The sequence below is a fragment of the Myotis myotis genome, unplaced genomic scaffold (genome assembly GCF_014108235.1).
Source record: "Myotis myotis isolate mMyoMyo1 unplaced genomic scaffold, mMyoMyo1.p scaffold_m19_p_9, whole genome shotgun sequence".
NCBI lineage: Eukaryota > Metazoa > Chordata > Mammalia > Chiroptera > Vespertilionidae > Myotis > Myotis myotis.
The window spans coordinates 25762593-25776827 of record NW_023416401.1 but is presented as its reverse complement, the minus strand read 5'-3'; the positions used below and the strand labels follow the sequence as shown (position 1 = coordinate 25776827).

The following is a 14235-nucleotide window of genomic DNA, read 5'->3' as shown; positions in this document are numbered from 1 at the left end:
GGCCATAACATTAGTAACAAAGAAACAGAATTTCCCCGAGGATGAGGCCCAGAAATCAGGATTTTAAAAAGATTCCCAGGTGATTCTAATGTGCAGCCAAGGTTGAGAATCAGTGGGCTACAGGAAGATGGTAAGTGGCTTTGAAGAGAGTGATTTCAGGGGTGTGGTGGGCCCTCTGTAGTGGGAGCCAGGCTGGAAGTAGTTGAGAGATTGGGAGTTGAGGAAGTGGAGACTGTGAGTAGAAATCCACGCTTTGAGGAAGTTCTATTATGGATGGGGATGAGGAATAGAGAAATGGAACAGTCTCTAGAGAGAGTCAGGGATCCAGAGGAATTTTAAATAAGCCATAATAAGGAATGTGTATCTCAGTGGAAGTGGGTCATTCCTGAACAAGAAATGGATGTTAGAAGAGAAGACCTCCACCCAGAGGGGAAAAGTTCTCTGACTCCCTCCTTAAACTCCCATTTGAACCTCAGGTCCAGAAGATTATCAAATCTGATCAAGCCCATTACCTCCGCTCATCTGCCCCATCCTCAGTCAAGTCCCTATGTCATCCTTTAAGGTCAAGTGCATACTCCTCAACCTGGCATTTAGACCTCCTCTTATCTAGTCCAGATCACCATTCCTGTCATTCCAGAATCTTCTCTACTCCCCTCTCATCCACCTGCTAAAACCACACATTCAAGTTCTGAGCCATTTGTAGTTCCCCAACACTGCCTGCTTTTCTCTTCTCCCAGCATTTGCACCAAGAGCACACAATTACCGCTCACCAGCTATGAGACCAGGTAAGCTGTGCCTCAGTTTCCTCATTTGTAAAATGGGTGGGGGTGCTGACAATAATAACAATACCTATAAGGTAAGAGTGGTACATGTCTCATAGGTTTAATTTAAGGATTAGCTGTGTTAACACACAGAAAACACATGGAACGGGATCTGGCATATAGTCGGTGCTGCACCAGGGGTAGCTACTACAGTGGGGCCTTGACTTACGAGTTTAATTCGTTCCCAGACCGAGCTCGTTAAGGAGCTCGTTAACTCAAATTACTCTGCCAACTCAATGCAAAAAATCGGTGGAGAGACAGCTGGTATCTCAAAAAACTCGTTAGTCGAGACACTCGTAAGTCAAGGCCCCACTGTATTGCCAAATGGAAAAGGGCCTGCCCACCAAACACACAGCAGAGCCAAACACTAAATACTGATTTTTGCAGTAGAAAAAAATAAAAGCAACTTATTGGCATCAAGCCAGGAGAACAGCAAACTAGCGCTCAAAATCCAAACTCCTTGATGGCTTTAAAAACCCAAAGGTTTTTAAAGGCAAAGATTGAGCACTGGGGTTTAGGGGTCATGGGTGAAGCTGATTGGCTAGCTCTTGTGCAAGCCTCAGCAGTTTCCCTTCGTCTGATTAATTTAGTTTCTACGTCCTCTTGTCTGGTGTCTTTGTCACTGTAGTCAGGTGATCTAACCAGGTTGCAGAATCAAGATTCTGCAAAATATTTCATAATTGTGCATCAGTAATGTTATCTTTAAAGCAAAAGGCTAAACATCTTGTGACCTTTGTCATTGTTTAAGTTGTTTTGTGCTTAACTAGCTACATTAATCTATTATCTCAAGCAAATTGTGCTTTTAAACATTTTTTTCCTGAAACTTGCTTTCCAGGCAGGTCTCTAGGAATAACTAACATTTTCTTAATCTTTGACTATAAGCTACATGACAACCAAAGCAATTGAAACACTTAGTTAAAGCCTCTATTATCTAACACCTAAACATGTTTACTGTTAACTGTCAGTTTCACTACCATCCGGCATATAATCCATATTTTATTTATCCACTGCCTTACCCCTGGGTACTTAGGTTGTTGCCTGTACAAATAATGCTGCAATCAACATCCTTCTAGGTGTTGTTGTGTGGGAGGGTTAGAGAGCAAGCTCCTTTAGGTTCTTGGTAAATAACTCTCCTAGAAGACAGTCCTACTTTTCCAAGAAGCTCTTGTTCATTCTTCCAGATTCAGCACAAGTTCAGATGTCATCTTGGCTGGGCAACATGCCCTGACTTTAAGCATAACACGCACAATCACACACACACACACACACACACATACACACACACAATCTTTAGGATAACAGGTCACACACTGCACACTCTCCAAGTGTGATCCCATCCCTACTGGCCACAGAATCACTCTTATAACTAACTTAGATTCTTTGGGGGCAGATCCTGGTGTCTGCATGTTAAGCAAGTTCTAATGGTACTCGTATGCACCCCAAAGTTTGAGGATCCTGAGGGGTCCTTGAGGACAGAAACATAGCCCGTTTCATCTCTCTATCCCCAGTGCCCAGCACAGGGCCTGGCTCATGTAAGGGCTCAATAAATGTTTTATGAACAATTGGCCATGTCCTCGGCTGTAAAACAGGAATAATCACATTATACTTTCCTAATAGGAAGAATTGAATATGTTAATATTTATGAAGTGCTTAGAACATTGTCTGGCACATAGTAACCACTCCCTTGGTTACATACATACATGCATATGTTCTTGCATGCACACATACATACAAAAATAAACCTCAAGGTTAGAGAATCCAAGTTTATTAAACACATTCCAACAAAAAAGGAAGGTGGGACAAGAGGGCCCAGCCCACCTCCACTCATCCTTTGTCCTTCAGAACAGGCCCACCGGTTTGTATCCAGCAAACTGGCTCCTTCTCCATCAAGGTGGGGACCCACACTGCGGTGCTGAAGCAGGGGGGTGCCCTAGGTCTCAGGGCACTGCAGGAGATCATAGGTCACATAGCCCACTTCATCCACCTGGTTCACCTCATTCTGGAAATTCACGCGCCAGTAGAAGCGGTCCTGGCAGAAGTAAGTTTTATCTGCAGAGGAGAGGCAGGTACAAGAGGGGTGATTCCAAACCTCCCACATATACATAACAGAAACAAAAGCAAGATCTTAACAATCATCCCTCCTGGCCTCTCTAGATCTTTCCAAGGTTTTCATATCACACCTTCACCTCCCCCACAGAGATACTGGAGGGCACAGACCCTGATGTCCAAAGCACTGGCACAGAGTGTAGCACACAGTAGGTGCTCAGGACCATTCATTCAACATTCATTCATTCAACAAATCCTTTCATTCATTTATTCATTCAACAAATATTTATCATGCCAAGTACTGTTAGAAGCACTGAGGACCCCACCAGCATGGCTCAGCAGTTGAGCATTGACCGATGAACCGGGAGATCATGGCTCGATTCTCAGTCAGGGCATATGCCTGGGTTGTGGGCTTGATCCCCAGTGTGGGGCGTGCAGGAGGCAGAGGATCGATGATTCTCTCTAATCATTGATGTTTTATATCTCTCTCCCTCTCTCTCCTTTCCTCTCTGAAATCAATTTTTAAAAACATTTTCTTAAAGAAGCACTGAGGCTAGAGCAGAGAAAAGCTGCAGGCATGATCTCAGTTCTTTGGGTGCTTACACTCTAGTGCAGTGATTTTCACCCACTGTGCCGCAAGATTTTTTAAAACAGGCAATTCCTGACTATTTAGTCGGGGGCACTGACCTCTTTTCCCTTAGACTGGCATATTAAAAAAATGACAACAGCTATCACAACAATAGCTGTCCGGTGTCGGTGAATCAAAATTATACCTATTGTTTTTTGTCAAATCGGCAAAAATATGTATATTTTTTTGGTGTGCTGCAGAATTTCAGTAATTAGTTTATGTGTGCCATGAGATGAAAAAGGTTGAAAATCGCTGCTCTAGTGGGGTAAGACAGATGAGTAACAAGCAACTGTGTAAATAAATGAGATTGGTTTTGAAAGTGGAAAGGAAACAAAAGCAAGTAAGTGAATAGGTAATGAGGGTCAGAGAGGCCTCTTTGAAAAGGTGGCTCTAGCGCTGAGACCTGAAGGGTAAGAGGGAGGCAGCACAGTGACAATCTGGGGAAAAACCTTCCAGGCAGAGGGAACAACTGGCACAAAAGCCCTAAGCGAGGACCGACCTTGATGTGTGCAAAGAGCAGCCAGAAGGCCAGTGTGGGTGGAGTGAGCAGAGGGAATGGCAGAAGTAGTGGGAGGGGTGAGGGGTCTGATCATGTTAGTTCCTTTGACCTTGGACTAGGTCTGGAGTCACTCCCAAACTATTGTCTCCATTCCTAACCACTCCCTACTCCCAGAGAATGACCGTTTTGGACAACCAGGATGGCTTGGAGTGGGGTGTTTGCAAAGGAGATAGTGAAAGTAAATATTTCAGCAATAAAACCAACAGCACTTGTCAACTGATTGGATGTGAGTGGTGAAAAAGAGAAAGCAAGTATAATTCCAGCTAGCCTCCCAGTTTTCCAGACGGGGAAACCGAGGCTCTGAGAGTAGCAGTGACTTGCCCAAAGACACACAGCTATGAATCACCTTGTGTATCACTATATTCCTGGTGGCAGCACAGGATCTGGCACATTCTAGGTACTTTGACAAATACTGTATAATAATGCATGCGCCTTCATGCAAACCATGTGTCCTGCATTGTTGGGAAAGAGCTTGCAGCTGGGAAGGCAGGAAACCAGGATCCCAGTCCTGGTTGCACCCCTGTATGATCTGGGAAGGTCCCTGCCTCTCTAACTGCCATGGGGACATTTTCCTCAATCGCCAGGACCTAGTCCTTTCTCGCTCAGAAGCTGACCAGGTTCTAGCATGGGAAGAGGTGTCTCGGAGAGGGACCCTCCCCTGAGCCCCGTCTGCAGCCATCACCTCGGTACTGGAAGATGTCGTGCATGTTCAAGGGCACCCCGGGGAACATCTGGTCCACAGGGCTGGCGCTCTTGGGATCTACCATCTGCGACTTCGTGTCAAACCTGCAGGAAGGCAGAGAGGAGACAGGTGCTGAGCGGACGGACAGGCGGGTGGCGCCCGGGCTCCCCCTGCCGGCGGCCCTCGCGGCTCTCACCTCCAGAAGTTCTGTCTGCTGAACAGCAGCACCTTCCCCCCGCCGCGTGGGAGGGCCCCGGTGACTTGGGCCACCTCCGGGCCGAAGCCCAGCTTGTCCAGACGCCTCGGGCCTAGCACCGACGCGCCCGTGTAGACCCACACTTGGCGCCCTGCAGGAGAGAAGGTCACATCAGCCTGGGGGCAGGGAGGAGGCACACATTCTCCTTAAGTGTCAGAAGGGAAAACCCAGCGAGCGCTTTCGGAGCCTGGCGCGCCCGCAGTCTCTCTGCCCGCAGGCAGAGCCGCTCGGTACGATCGTGAGGGTTCCGTGAAGCGGGGAGCTGGAACTCAGCCCCTGCTAAACGGCACCCGCCAGGAGGGGGCGCGTCTCCTTAAATCCGCACATGCCCTGGTACGGGTTATCCCGGCTCTCTGTCCACCTAGATTGCGAAGATGGCGAGGAGGGAAGGAGAGAGGAGGAAACTAACCAGCGAAGAAGAACATCTTCTTGGTTAGCGGCTCCTCAAAGGCGGAATCCAGCTTGGGAGGTAGCTCAGGCCACGTGTCCCTGATACGGAAGGGGCCCTGCACCCGGCGCCCCTGGGCCTCAGAGAATCGCCAGTACCTCCTGGGAACATGAAAAGGGACAGGCAGGGCAATGAACCTTGAACCAAAGTCCAGTGGGCGGGGGCGGGGTTGGGGGGGGGGAGGTCCCTCCTCCAAACCCCCTCCCTCACCGCACATCCCTGCGCCTCACCCGTCCTTGAACAAATGCAGGTAACCCCCCATCTCTGCGATGGCATCGAAGATGTCCACGTTGCAAACATTCTCCGCTGGATCCAAAGACGCTGTAGGGGCCACAGAAGGGCCAGCAGTGGGGGCACGGGTGGGGGTATCCGTGGGGCCAGCAGTGGGGGCACCGGTGGGGCCAGCAGTGGGGGTATCCGTGGGGCCAGCTGAAGGGGGGCCTGTGGGGCCAGTAGTGGGGCCCTCTGAGGGGCGAACAGTGGTGCAGACCGTCGGGGGAGCGGTGGGCTGGGTTGCAGGTGTAGTAGTTGGAGGCCGTGGTTCAGGTTTAGGGCGAGGGCCTAGAAAGAGACACCGGATGAGACGGCCTATCCTTCATACCTCTGTGCCTGCGGAATATCTCTCCCCAAAGCCTATCAGTGCCCGTCCCCCCCACCCCCCTCTCACTCCCCTCACTTTAGATGCTGGAGCCTGCCTTCCCCCAAGCACAGGAAGGCCCCATCCTTTTCTACACTGACCTTTCATTCAAGCCATGTTTATCCTATCGAGGGTCAGGCCCCCGGCTGGGCCCTATGAACATAAGACACGCAGAAACATCCCCAATCCCAACCCCAACCCCGCAGATGGGAGAGAAGTGTTTTTTGAGCACTCAGACTGAGTGCCAAACAGTGCGAAAAGCTCTATAAACGCACACGTAGCTTGTGTGATCTAAAAAACAGAGAAACCTAGCCCTAACCGGTTTGGCTCAGTGGATAGAGCATCGGCCTGTGGACTCAAGGGTCCCAGGTTTGATTCCGGTCAAGGGCATGTACCTTGGTTGCAGGCACATCCCCAGTAGGGGGTGTGCAGGAGGCACATGATTGATGTTTCTCTCTCATTGATGTTTCTAACTCTCTATTCCTCTCTGTAAAAAATCAATAAAATATATATATTTTTTAAAAATTACCCCCCAAAAAATAAAAAACAAAGAAACCTATGCATTCTTTAATACCCCCATTTTTTAAATGAGGAAATGATACTAATGATAAGGCAATACTAATGATAATGGCAATAAAAATATCAAACACTTGTATGTGCTTACTATATGCTAGGCAGTATTCTAACTCATTTAACCCTCTTAAGAACCCCCTGAGGCAGTTACTATTATTAGCCCCACTTTACAGATGAGGAAGTAATCTAACTCACTTCCTGGATGGACTGGCTTTTGAACCCACCTTGGTCTCTAGAGTCTGGGCTCTTTATCACCAGCTCCAAGCACTGACCCCGCAGCAATTACACCCGTGGGGCCCAGGCTCCCCCACAGGTAGGTGTTGAGGTCCCAACTCCTCCCACTCCATTCTCCACCTTCCCTTCCCTCCCACGGTCCCTGCCACGGAACCTCACCGCCATACAGGTGCTGGATGCCCTTCACGTCGTCCTCATGCAGGGGCGGCTGCTCGCTGTAGCTGTACATGGGGTACATGAGCGCCTCTGGCACGTTGGTGTGATCTAAGCCCAGTGCATGGCCGAACTCGTGCGCAGCCACAAGGAACAGGCTGTATCCTGAAGGAAAAAGGGGGCCTGAGACTTGAGCCCTGGGCTTCACTCCCAGCTTCGGCCTCCACCGGCCCCCCCCCCCACACACACACACACACATACTACCCCAGCCCTAGAACCTTGGAACCCTGCACACCTTGGTCGGGGCAGAAACCCCACTTCCTGTCGCTGTCGAAGTTCGATGTGGTGGCACACCAGAGGTGCCCATCATTGCGGCCCTCCCGGGTACAGGTCGAGTACTCCTTGCCCAGGAAGATGAAGGGGAAGACGCACAGCTCCCCCGCTGAGTTGCCCCCGGTCACCGTCGAGTCCACTGAAGAGACCCAGGGCCTTGGGTGAGCAGGTGGGTGGGTCCAATAAGGGGCCCAGGGGCGGGCCAAACAGGGAGCTAGAGAATCTGGGTGCCATTGTTAAAGCCTAGGGGGCGATGTAGGGCGCCGCTGAGCCCCGAGTGAGCCTGGGGAGGGGAGGCCCAGGGAGAGGCCGCAGGCTGTGCATGGGGCGGGGCAAGTGGAAGGCAGAGGGAGGGGCTGGGTGAGGGTGGGCAGAGTGCCCGGGGTCCTGCAGACCAGTGACAAGTGCAGAGACACTGATGGGTGGAGGAGGCGCGTTTAGAGGACCAGTGGCAGTCGGGGCACACGCACCTCGGGTCGGGCAGAAGCCGTAAAGCTTGTCCTGGTCGTAGTTGGCGGTGGTGGCGCACCAGCGGTAGCCGTCGGAGCGGCCGTCGGTGGTGCAGGCGGAGTAGGAGCGGCCCTCGAAGGTGAAGGGAAACACGCAGGGCTTGCCGTCGGCATTGCCGTGCTGGGTGTAGAGTCCTGGGGAGGCCCACACGTCACCCCGAGTTCACTAACCCACAGGCCACCGCTCCTGCGCCCCCCTCTCCTCATGTCACGGGCAAGTCAACTGGGCCCAGAGGACAGGAGAACGGCCTGCAGACCCCACAACACGAGTGGCCGCGCTGGGGTGACAATCCAGGGTCCCGGGCTCCGCGGCCCCGAACTCACTCTCGCTGGGGCAGAAGCCGAACCGACGGTCCGTGTCAAAGTCCGCCGTGGTGCTGCACCAGAGCTGGTCGTCGGAGCGGCCGTCAGTGGTGCAGGCGGAGTAGGAGCGGCCCTCGAAGGTGAAGGGGAAGTGGCAGGGGGCGCCGTCCGCGTTTCCAAAGAAGGTCGGGACCACTGCAGGGGGAGGGGGCCAGGGTCAGGGCGGCTGGGGACGGGGTGAGGAGAAGAGGGAAGGGGGGCTTCGGCGGCTCGGGATCTCACCCACGCCCTTGCCCAGCGACCACAACTCCTCATCGTCGAAGTGGGCGTCTCCCTGGATGCCCGGGCCCGGAGGAAAGGCGTGTGCCAGGAGCCCGTCCTTCCCATCGAAGGGGTACCCGTCTCCGTGCTCTGGAGAAGCAGATGGGAAGAGAGTTAGCTGGGCGCAGGGGTGCGGGTGGTGCAGGCTGTGGGCCACCCAGGGGCGCGGGGCTGAGTGCGGGAGCGGCTCCCCAGCCCTTGCGCCCCCGCGCTGTGCGCTGCGCGCTGCGCGGAGGAGGCGCCCGAAGGACGAGCGGCGGCCGAGGCAGCGGCCACAGGCCACCGGCCAGAGCAAGCGGGTCCAGCGCCCCCTCTGCCCGCTCCGCGGTCCTGCCTCCCCTGTCCCCGTCCCAGTCCCTCTTGGCTTTTCCCTCTCGCGCTCTCACCCCGAACACCAAACTGGATGACGATATCGGCCTCCTGGCCGTACACGCGAGTGAAGGTGAGCGGCGTCACGGCGCTCCAGACCGCGAAGGCGCGGGCAAAGGCGTCGTCGATCACGTCGCGCGGCAAGTCTTCCGAGTAGTTTTGGATCCTGTAGGGAAGAGCCGGGGGACAGGGTCCAGGGGAGTAAGAGGCGGGAGCCCGGGGCGGCAGGCACCCCCTGTGCCTCGGCGACCTCGGCTCCAGGCTTTCATCAGTAAAGCGCTGTCCGATGCATTTTCCTCTTTGGACACACACTGGCCCTGGCAGGAGGACCCGGGCTGGGAGGCCCGCTTCCCCAAAGGGCGAACGGGGGCTCAGTGGGGGAGCCACTTCCCCCAGGCTGCACGTTTAGTGAAACCCAAGGAGGGTCAGACAGGACGCGTTCCACCGCCGAGCGCGCACGCGGAGACCGGCCTCCTCACCCCACCCGCTCCGACCCCGCGGGACCCCGCCACGCACCAGTACGTGATGTTTTCGTGGTGCCACTTGAGGTCGCCCTCAAAGGTCTGGAATTTGCCCAGGTCTGGGACGCCACAGCGCGGGGCGCGCATAGCCTCCAGGGTGGTGCTGTCCAGCTCCCCGGTCTCCGGTAGAGACAGGCGTCTCTGGAGGACCCGCAGCGCCCGACTCAGGGCCTGATCGTCGTCGCTCAGCTCGGCGACTTGAGTGTAGCCATAGCGGTACAGGTACTCCTGTGGACGGAGGGGCAGGGACATCCAGGGCACTGACTCCCTTTCTCTGCCCTCCTGGGTCAGAACTCCATCCCCCCAGGAGCTCAGGACCAGCAACAAGGCGTTGATGGTACCCAGGACTTGGTACCCTGGACATCAGTACTTGTGCCCACCCAAGCATCTCCCCTCCCTGCAGACATCCTTAGTTCCTTCCCAGCCCTGGATGCTCCTGGCCATACCGACCTCAGGGGCCCTAAGGTTCACTCCTGTTCATCCCCAGCCCATGCACACCCCAGAACCCTCCAATGCTCCCCCACCCCCATATTCCCATTGCCCACCTAGGAAACTCATGAACCCATTCTTGACCATCGCTGCCCAGAGCCTCCGCAGGACGCCCCCCCCTCCCAGTGCCTGATCCTAAACACCTCTGTCTCTAAACGTACCCATTACCCCCATTGTGGCCCAAAGCATCTCCTGAGAGCCCATGCCCTCCCTGCGATTGCAACTCTAGGCTGAGGTGTTTGCTTACCTCTGCCAGCTGCTTGTTGGTGAGAGTTGTTCCCAGGTCTCCTGGGAAGACCACAACAGTGGGCTGGTGTGGCCTGGGGGCCGCAGAGCAACAGCCCAGCACCAGGAGAGCCAGGACCAGGGACAGCCAGGGGCTCATGGTGAGAGGAGCAGTGTCTGGCTGCAGCTGCCCTGGTGGGGGCTTTAAGGAGTCAGTGTTAACTGAATCAGTGACCCCGCCCCTCACCACCAGGCTGACTCAGGGGATGGGGTGTATGCATGTGTGTGCGTGTGTGTAGGTGTGTGTGTTGGCAGCCCCAGTATGAGAAGGCGAAGAAAGGGCTTACACCACCTCCTCCTCTCCTTGCTGCCCACAGTCCCTACTGCTGAGTCAGGCAGGACCCTAGACCCACAGAGACCCACAGGAAACCACAGGCCCATTGGGGAAGGTTGGGTTTTGCAAACTGCACAGCTTGTGAGAACTTCATGAAAAAAGGGAGAAGCCCCCCATCTGAAGGCCCCAACTGCTCAGCCAAAGGGAAGAAGAAGAGGCCTTTTTCTGAACCTAGTGATCCCACTTCCTGGTCAGACCCCCTCTGTGGGCCCCACCCCACACTCCCAGGCTCTGCCCACTTTTCTCTTCCCTGGAAGCCTTCCTGGACTCAGCTTCCTCTCCCTGCTCCACCTGGCCTGAAATGAGTGGCCTCTGCTAGGCTGGAGTTGGGGAATTCCACCGGGGCAAGCCCCTATCTTCAGGGGCTGACTCCTTCAGGGTAGTGAAGGGGGAGTTTGTTGCATCTGGAAGCCGGCAGACATGGCTTTCCTCTCTTCCTACAGTGCCTTGGGCAAATGTCCTCACCACTCTGAATGTGTTTCCGCAGCTGTAAAAAGGGGCTCCTCGTCCCTGAATTGATGTGAGGATAAAATGAGATCCAACGCATAAAATGCTTAATACAGTGTATGTTGCAAGTCCTCAACAGACCAGCTGAGATTGCTTTTAATTATTTGGGCCAAGATCATGATTCCAACTTGGAATCAGGAGACTGGGGTCTTGGGCTCTAACCTGCTGTGTGACCTAGAGTAAACGCCTTCCCCTTTCTGGGCTTTGAACTCAACTATAAAATGGGGGGAGGGGTTTATCTCCAGGAGCCCTTTCAGTTCTCTAGCCCTGCTTCACCCATGCAAGCTCCAGCTCCAGTGATGACCACTTATGCCAATAAACCAACAGCTTCCTTCCTATCCTTTTTCCCAGCCAGCCAGAGTGGGGCAGGATCCACTAGTGCCTTCTTCAAGGCATTATTTAGGAAGAACAACAATAAAAATTAAATAATCTGTATTTAAAGGACTTACTCAGCGACAGGCACTTTATATGTTTATCTAATAAATGAGTCTGTGAGATAGAGACAACTAGCTTCCCTTGTAGGAAAGGGGAAACTTTAGAGTTCACTAATTAATGAGTCACACAGTCCTGGTTTTCAGTCCCAGCTCTGCCATTTCCCAGCTATGTGACCTTGGGCAAGTCATTTCACCTCTGAGCCCTAATAATCGTGCATTTTTTGAGATTTACTGTGGAGTACTGTGATGAGTCCCCTATAAGCATCTCCTCTCATCCTCACCACCATCTGGGGAGCAGGTTTGAGTATCCCTCCCATTTTCAGGGGAGGAAACTGAGGCCCAGAGCAATTAAGGAACATGCCTTAATCACCCAGTGAGTTAATACACAAAACCAGAATTCAAGCCTAGGGCTGCCTAGTTCTGAAGTTTTTAATGTTTATGGCATTTACAGGGAACTGAGATAACTAGGGGTTGGAGAGGAGTTGGAGGATGGGATGGGGGGAAGACTTAAAACCTGGACCTATTTCCCCTAATCCCTTGCACCCACTGAATATCAGAGGGGAGGCCTAGGCTTTGGGGAATCAGAGGCTAGGACAAGGGTCCCAAGAGGGCTATAGTCCAGACTTGAGAGTGTGGGGTCAGAGCAACATGATTTTAGAGATGGAAACAAAGAGACCCTTTAATCCAGAGGGTCTTCATCTGGAGGCAGACATGGACTTTAAGAGAATCCATGAACCACCTCCTAACTTGCCATCAATTGTACAAAATATGTCATATCTACGTATATATGCCACATTTCTCAAATTTAGCACTATTGACGTTTGGGCCAGATAATTCTTTATTGTGGGGGCCATCCATCTGTTGTAGGATGTTTTGTAGCATCCCCAGCCTCCACCCACTAGATGCCAGTGGCACCTCCCCCTGCCAGTTGTGTCAACCAGAAATGTTGCCAAACATTGCCAAATGTCCCCTGGGTGCGAGGGGCCAAGTCACTCCCACCGGCATATGTTGGTTTTCTTAGGTAAAGGGTCCAGAACTTTCATCATATACTCAGACCATTGATGATGATCTTCAAACCTTTAAAGACCACTTACTCAACAAATATTGGTTAAGTTTTTACAGGCTAGTCATTGTGATAAGAATTGGGAAGGCTTAGCCTGTTTGGCTCAGTGGATAGAGCGTCGGCCTACGGACTGAAGGGTCCTGAGATCAATTCCAGTCAAGGGTACATGCCCGGGTTACAGCTTGATCCCCAGTAGACATTTCCTCAGGGGGGCATGCAGGAGGCAACCAATCAATGATTCTCTCACATCATTGATGTTTCTATCTCTCCCTCTTCCTTCCTCTCTGAAATCAATAAAAATATTTTTTTAAAAAAAGAATTGGGAATATACGCCCTGCCAGTGTGGCTCAGTGATTGAGAGTTGACCCATGAGCCAGGAGGTCACAGTTTGATTCCTGTTCAGGGCACATGCCTGGGTTGCAGGCTCAGTCCCCAGTAGGAGGTGTGCAGGAGGTAGCTGATTGATGATTCTCTCTCATCATTGATTTTTCTATCTCTCCCTCTCCTTTCTTCTCTCTGTAATCAATAATTTAAAAAAACATATTTTTTAAAAGAATTTGGAATACAGTAGTGACCAAAATAGCTATTGTCCGTGCTCATGGATTTGAGAGTCCAGTAAGGGAGAAATCAAATGAGTGATTTATTACCAGGAAGACCAGCATCACAAGAGGGAGGCATACTTATCTATTCCAACTGCCCCCATCATGCAGATGAGGAAACTGAGGCAGGCCCAGAGTGGAGAATTTTCCTCTCTTAGGTCACAGAGCAAGTCAGGGACTGAGTGTGGGGGACAAGAAGGAATGGTAGCTAAGAGCCTGCACTGTAGAGCCAAGCTGCTTTGGTTCAAAGCTCAGCTTTGGCATGGACCTGCTGTGGGATCTGAGTAGTTGGCATAATTGGTCAATGCCTCAGTTTCCCCATTTGTAAGATGAGGTTAACAATAGTGCTTACCTCATGGGGTTATAAGGGTCAAGTGAGTTAGCAGATGTCAAGTGCCTGATACATAAGAAGTGTTTGGGGCTACTCTAATTATGATTGCTTCTGGACCAGCTGGCTGTTTTTACCAATTGGCAAGCAGGGAAAGAACACCCCACCAGGAACCCTGGAAATTGATTCCTGGAGTCAATTCAAGCAAGAAGTCTCCTTTCCTCACTCCCGTCCAACTTCCTCCTTTACCCCCTGGTTCCCCAACGCTCATCAAGCAACTGGGGAGAGCTTGGTTTTCAACACAGCAATGGCAGGAAGTGGTTCTGGTTACCACATCCCCTTCCCCACTTCCCCAGCCCTCCTTCCACTACCACAACACAGTTTAGCCAAGACCCTGGGAGAGGAGGCAGGAAGCAGGATATACCCCCAGGTGGGCTCCCTCTAAGCCTGACCAGAGTCATAGCTTGGACTCTAAGCCCCTCAACCCAGTGGAGGCCCCATCAGGATGGGAAGGGGCTGATCCTGGAGCCCTGAGTCACCAGCTGGATGACACAGCCCTGCGGGCTGCTATTAGTAACTCCAGGCCCCTAGACCGGGGTCAGCCTCACGAGATGAGGAATCTCTCCCCCATGTAGGAGGGGGAACTCCAATCCTGTTTCTCCAAAACCTGCCAGAGAGGGGAGGGGCAGCCAGGCCTGAGAGGCCCTGGCAGGATGTTGAGAAGACACTTGTGTCTAGGATGAAGCAGAAAGGTGTGTATATTGCAAGACATTTCCTCAGGGGAGAGCATCACTCATGTACCC

The 14235-nt window shown here is 52.6% G+C and overlaps 1 protein-coding gene across 1 annotated transcript; it reads right to left on the bottom strand.

Moving 5' to 3' along the window:
* Positions 1-2568: 2568 nt before the first annotated feature.
* Positions 2569-10348, bottom strand: MMP9 (matrix metallopeptidase 9). The gene is made up of 13 exons (XM_036323247.1): positions 10130-10348; positions 9389-9621; positions 8890-9038; positions 8465-8593; positions 8204-8377; positions 7841-8014; positions 7333-7509; positions 7044-7202; positions 5671-6001; positions 5402-5541; positions 4933-5083; positions 4737-4840; positions 2569-2870 (listed from the first exon to the last, which is right to left on the bottom strand). Exons 1-13 carry the CDS (start codon positions 10265-10267, stop codon positions 2752-2754), a joined length of 2178 nt encoding a protein of 725 aa, XP_036179140.1. The 5' UTR covers positions 10268-10348; the 3' UTR covers positions 2569-2751.
* Positions 10349-14235: the final 3887 nt, after the last annotated feature.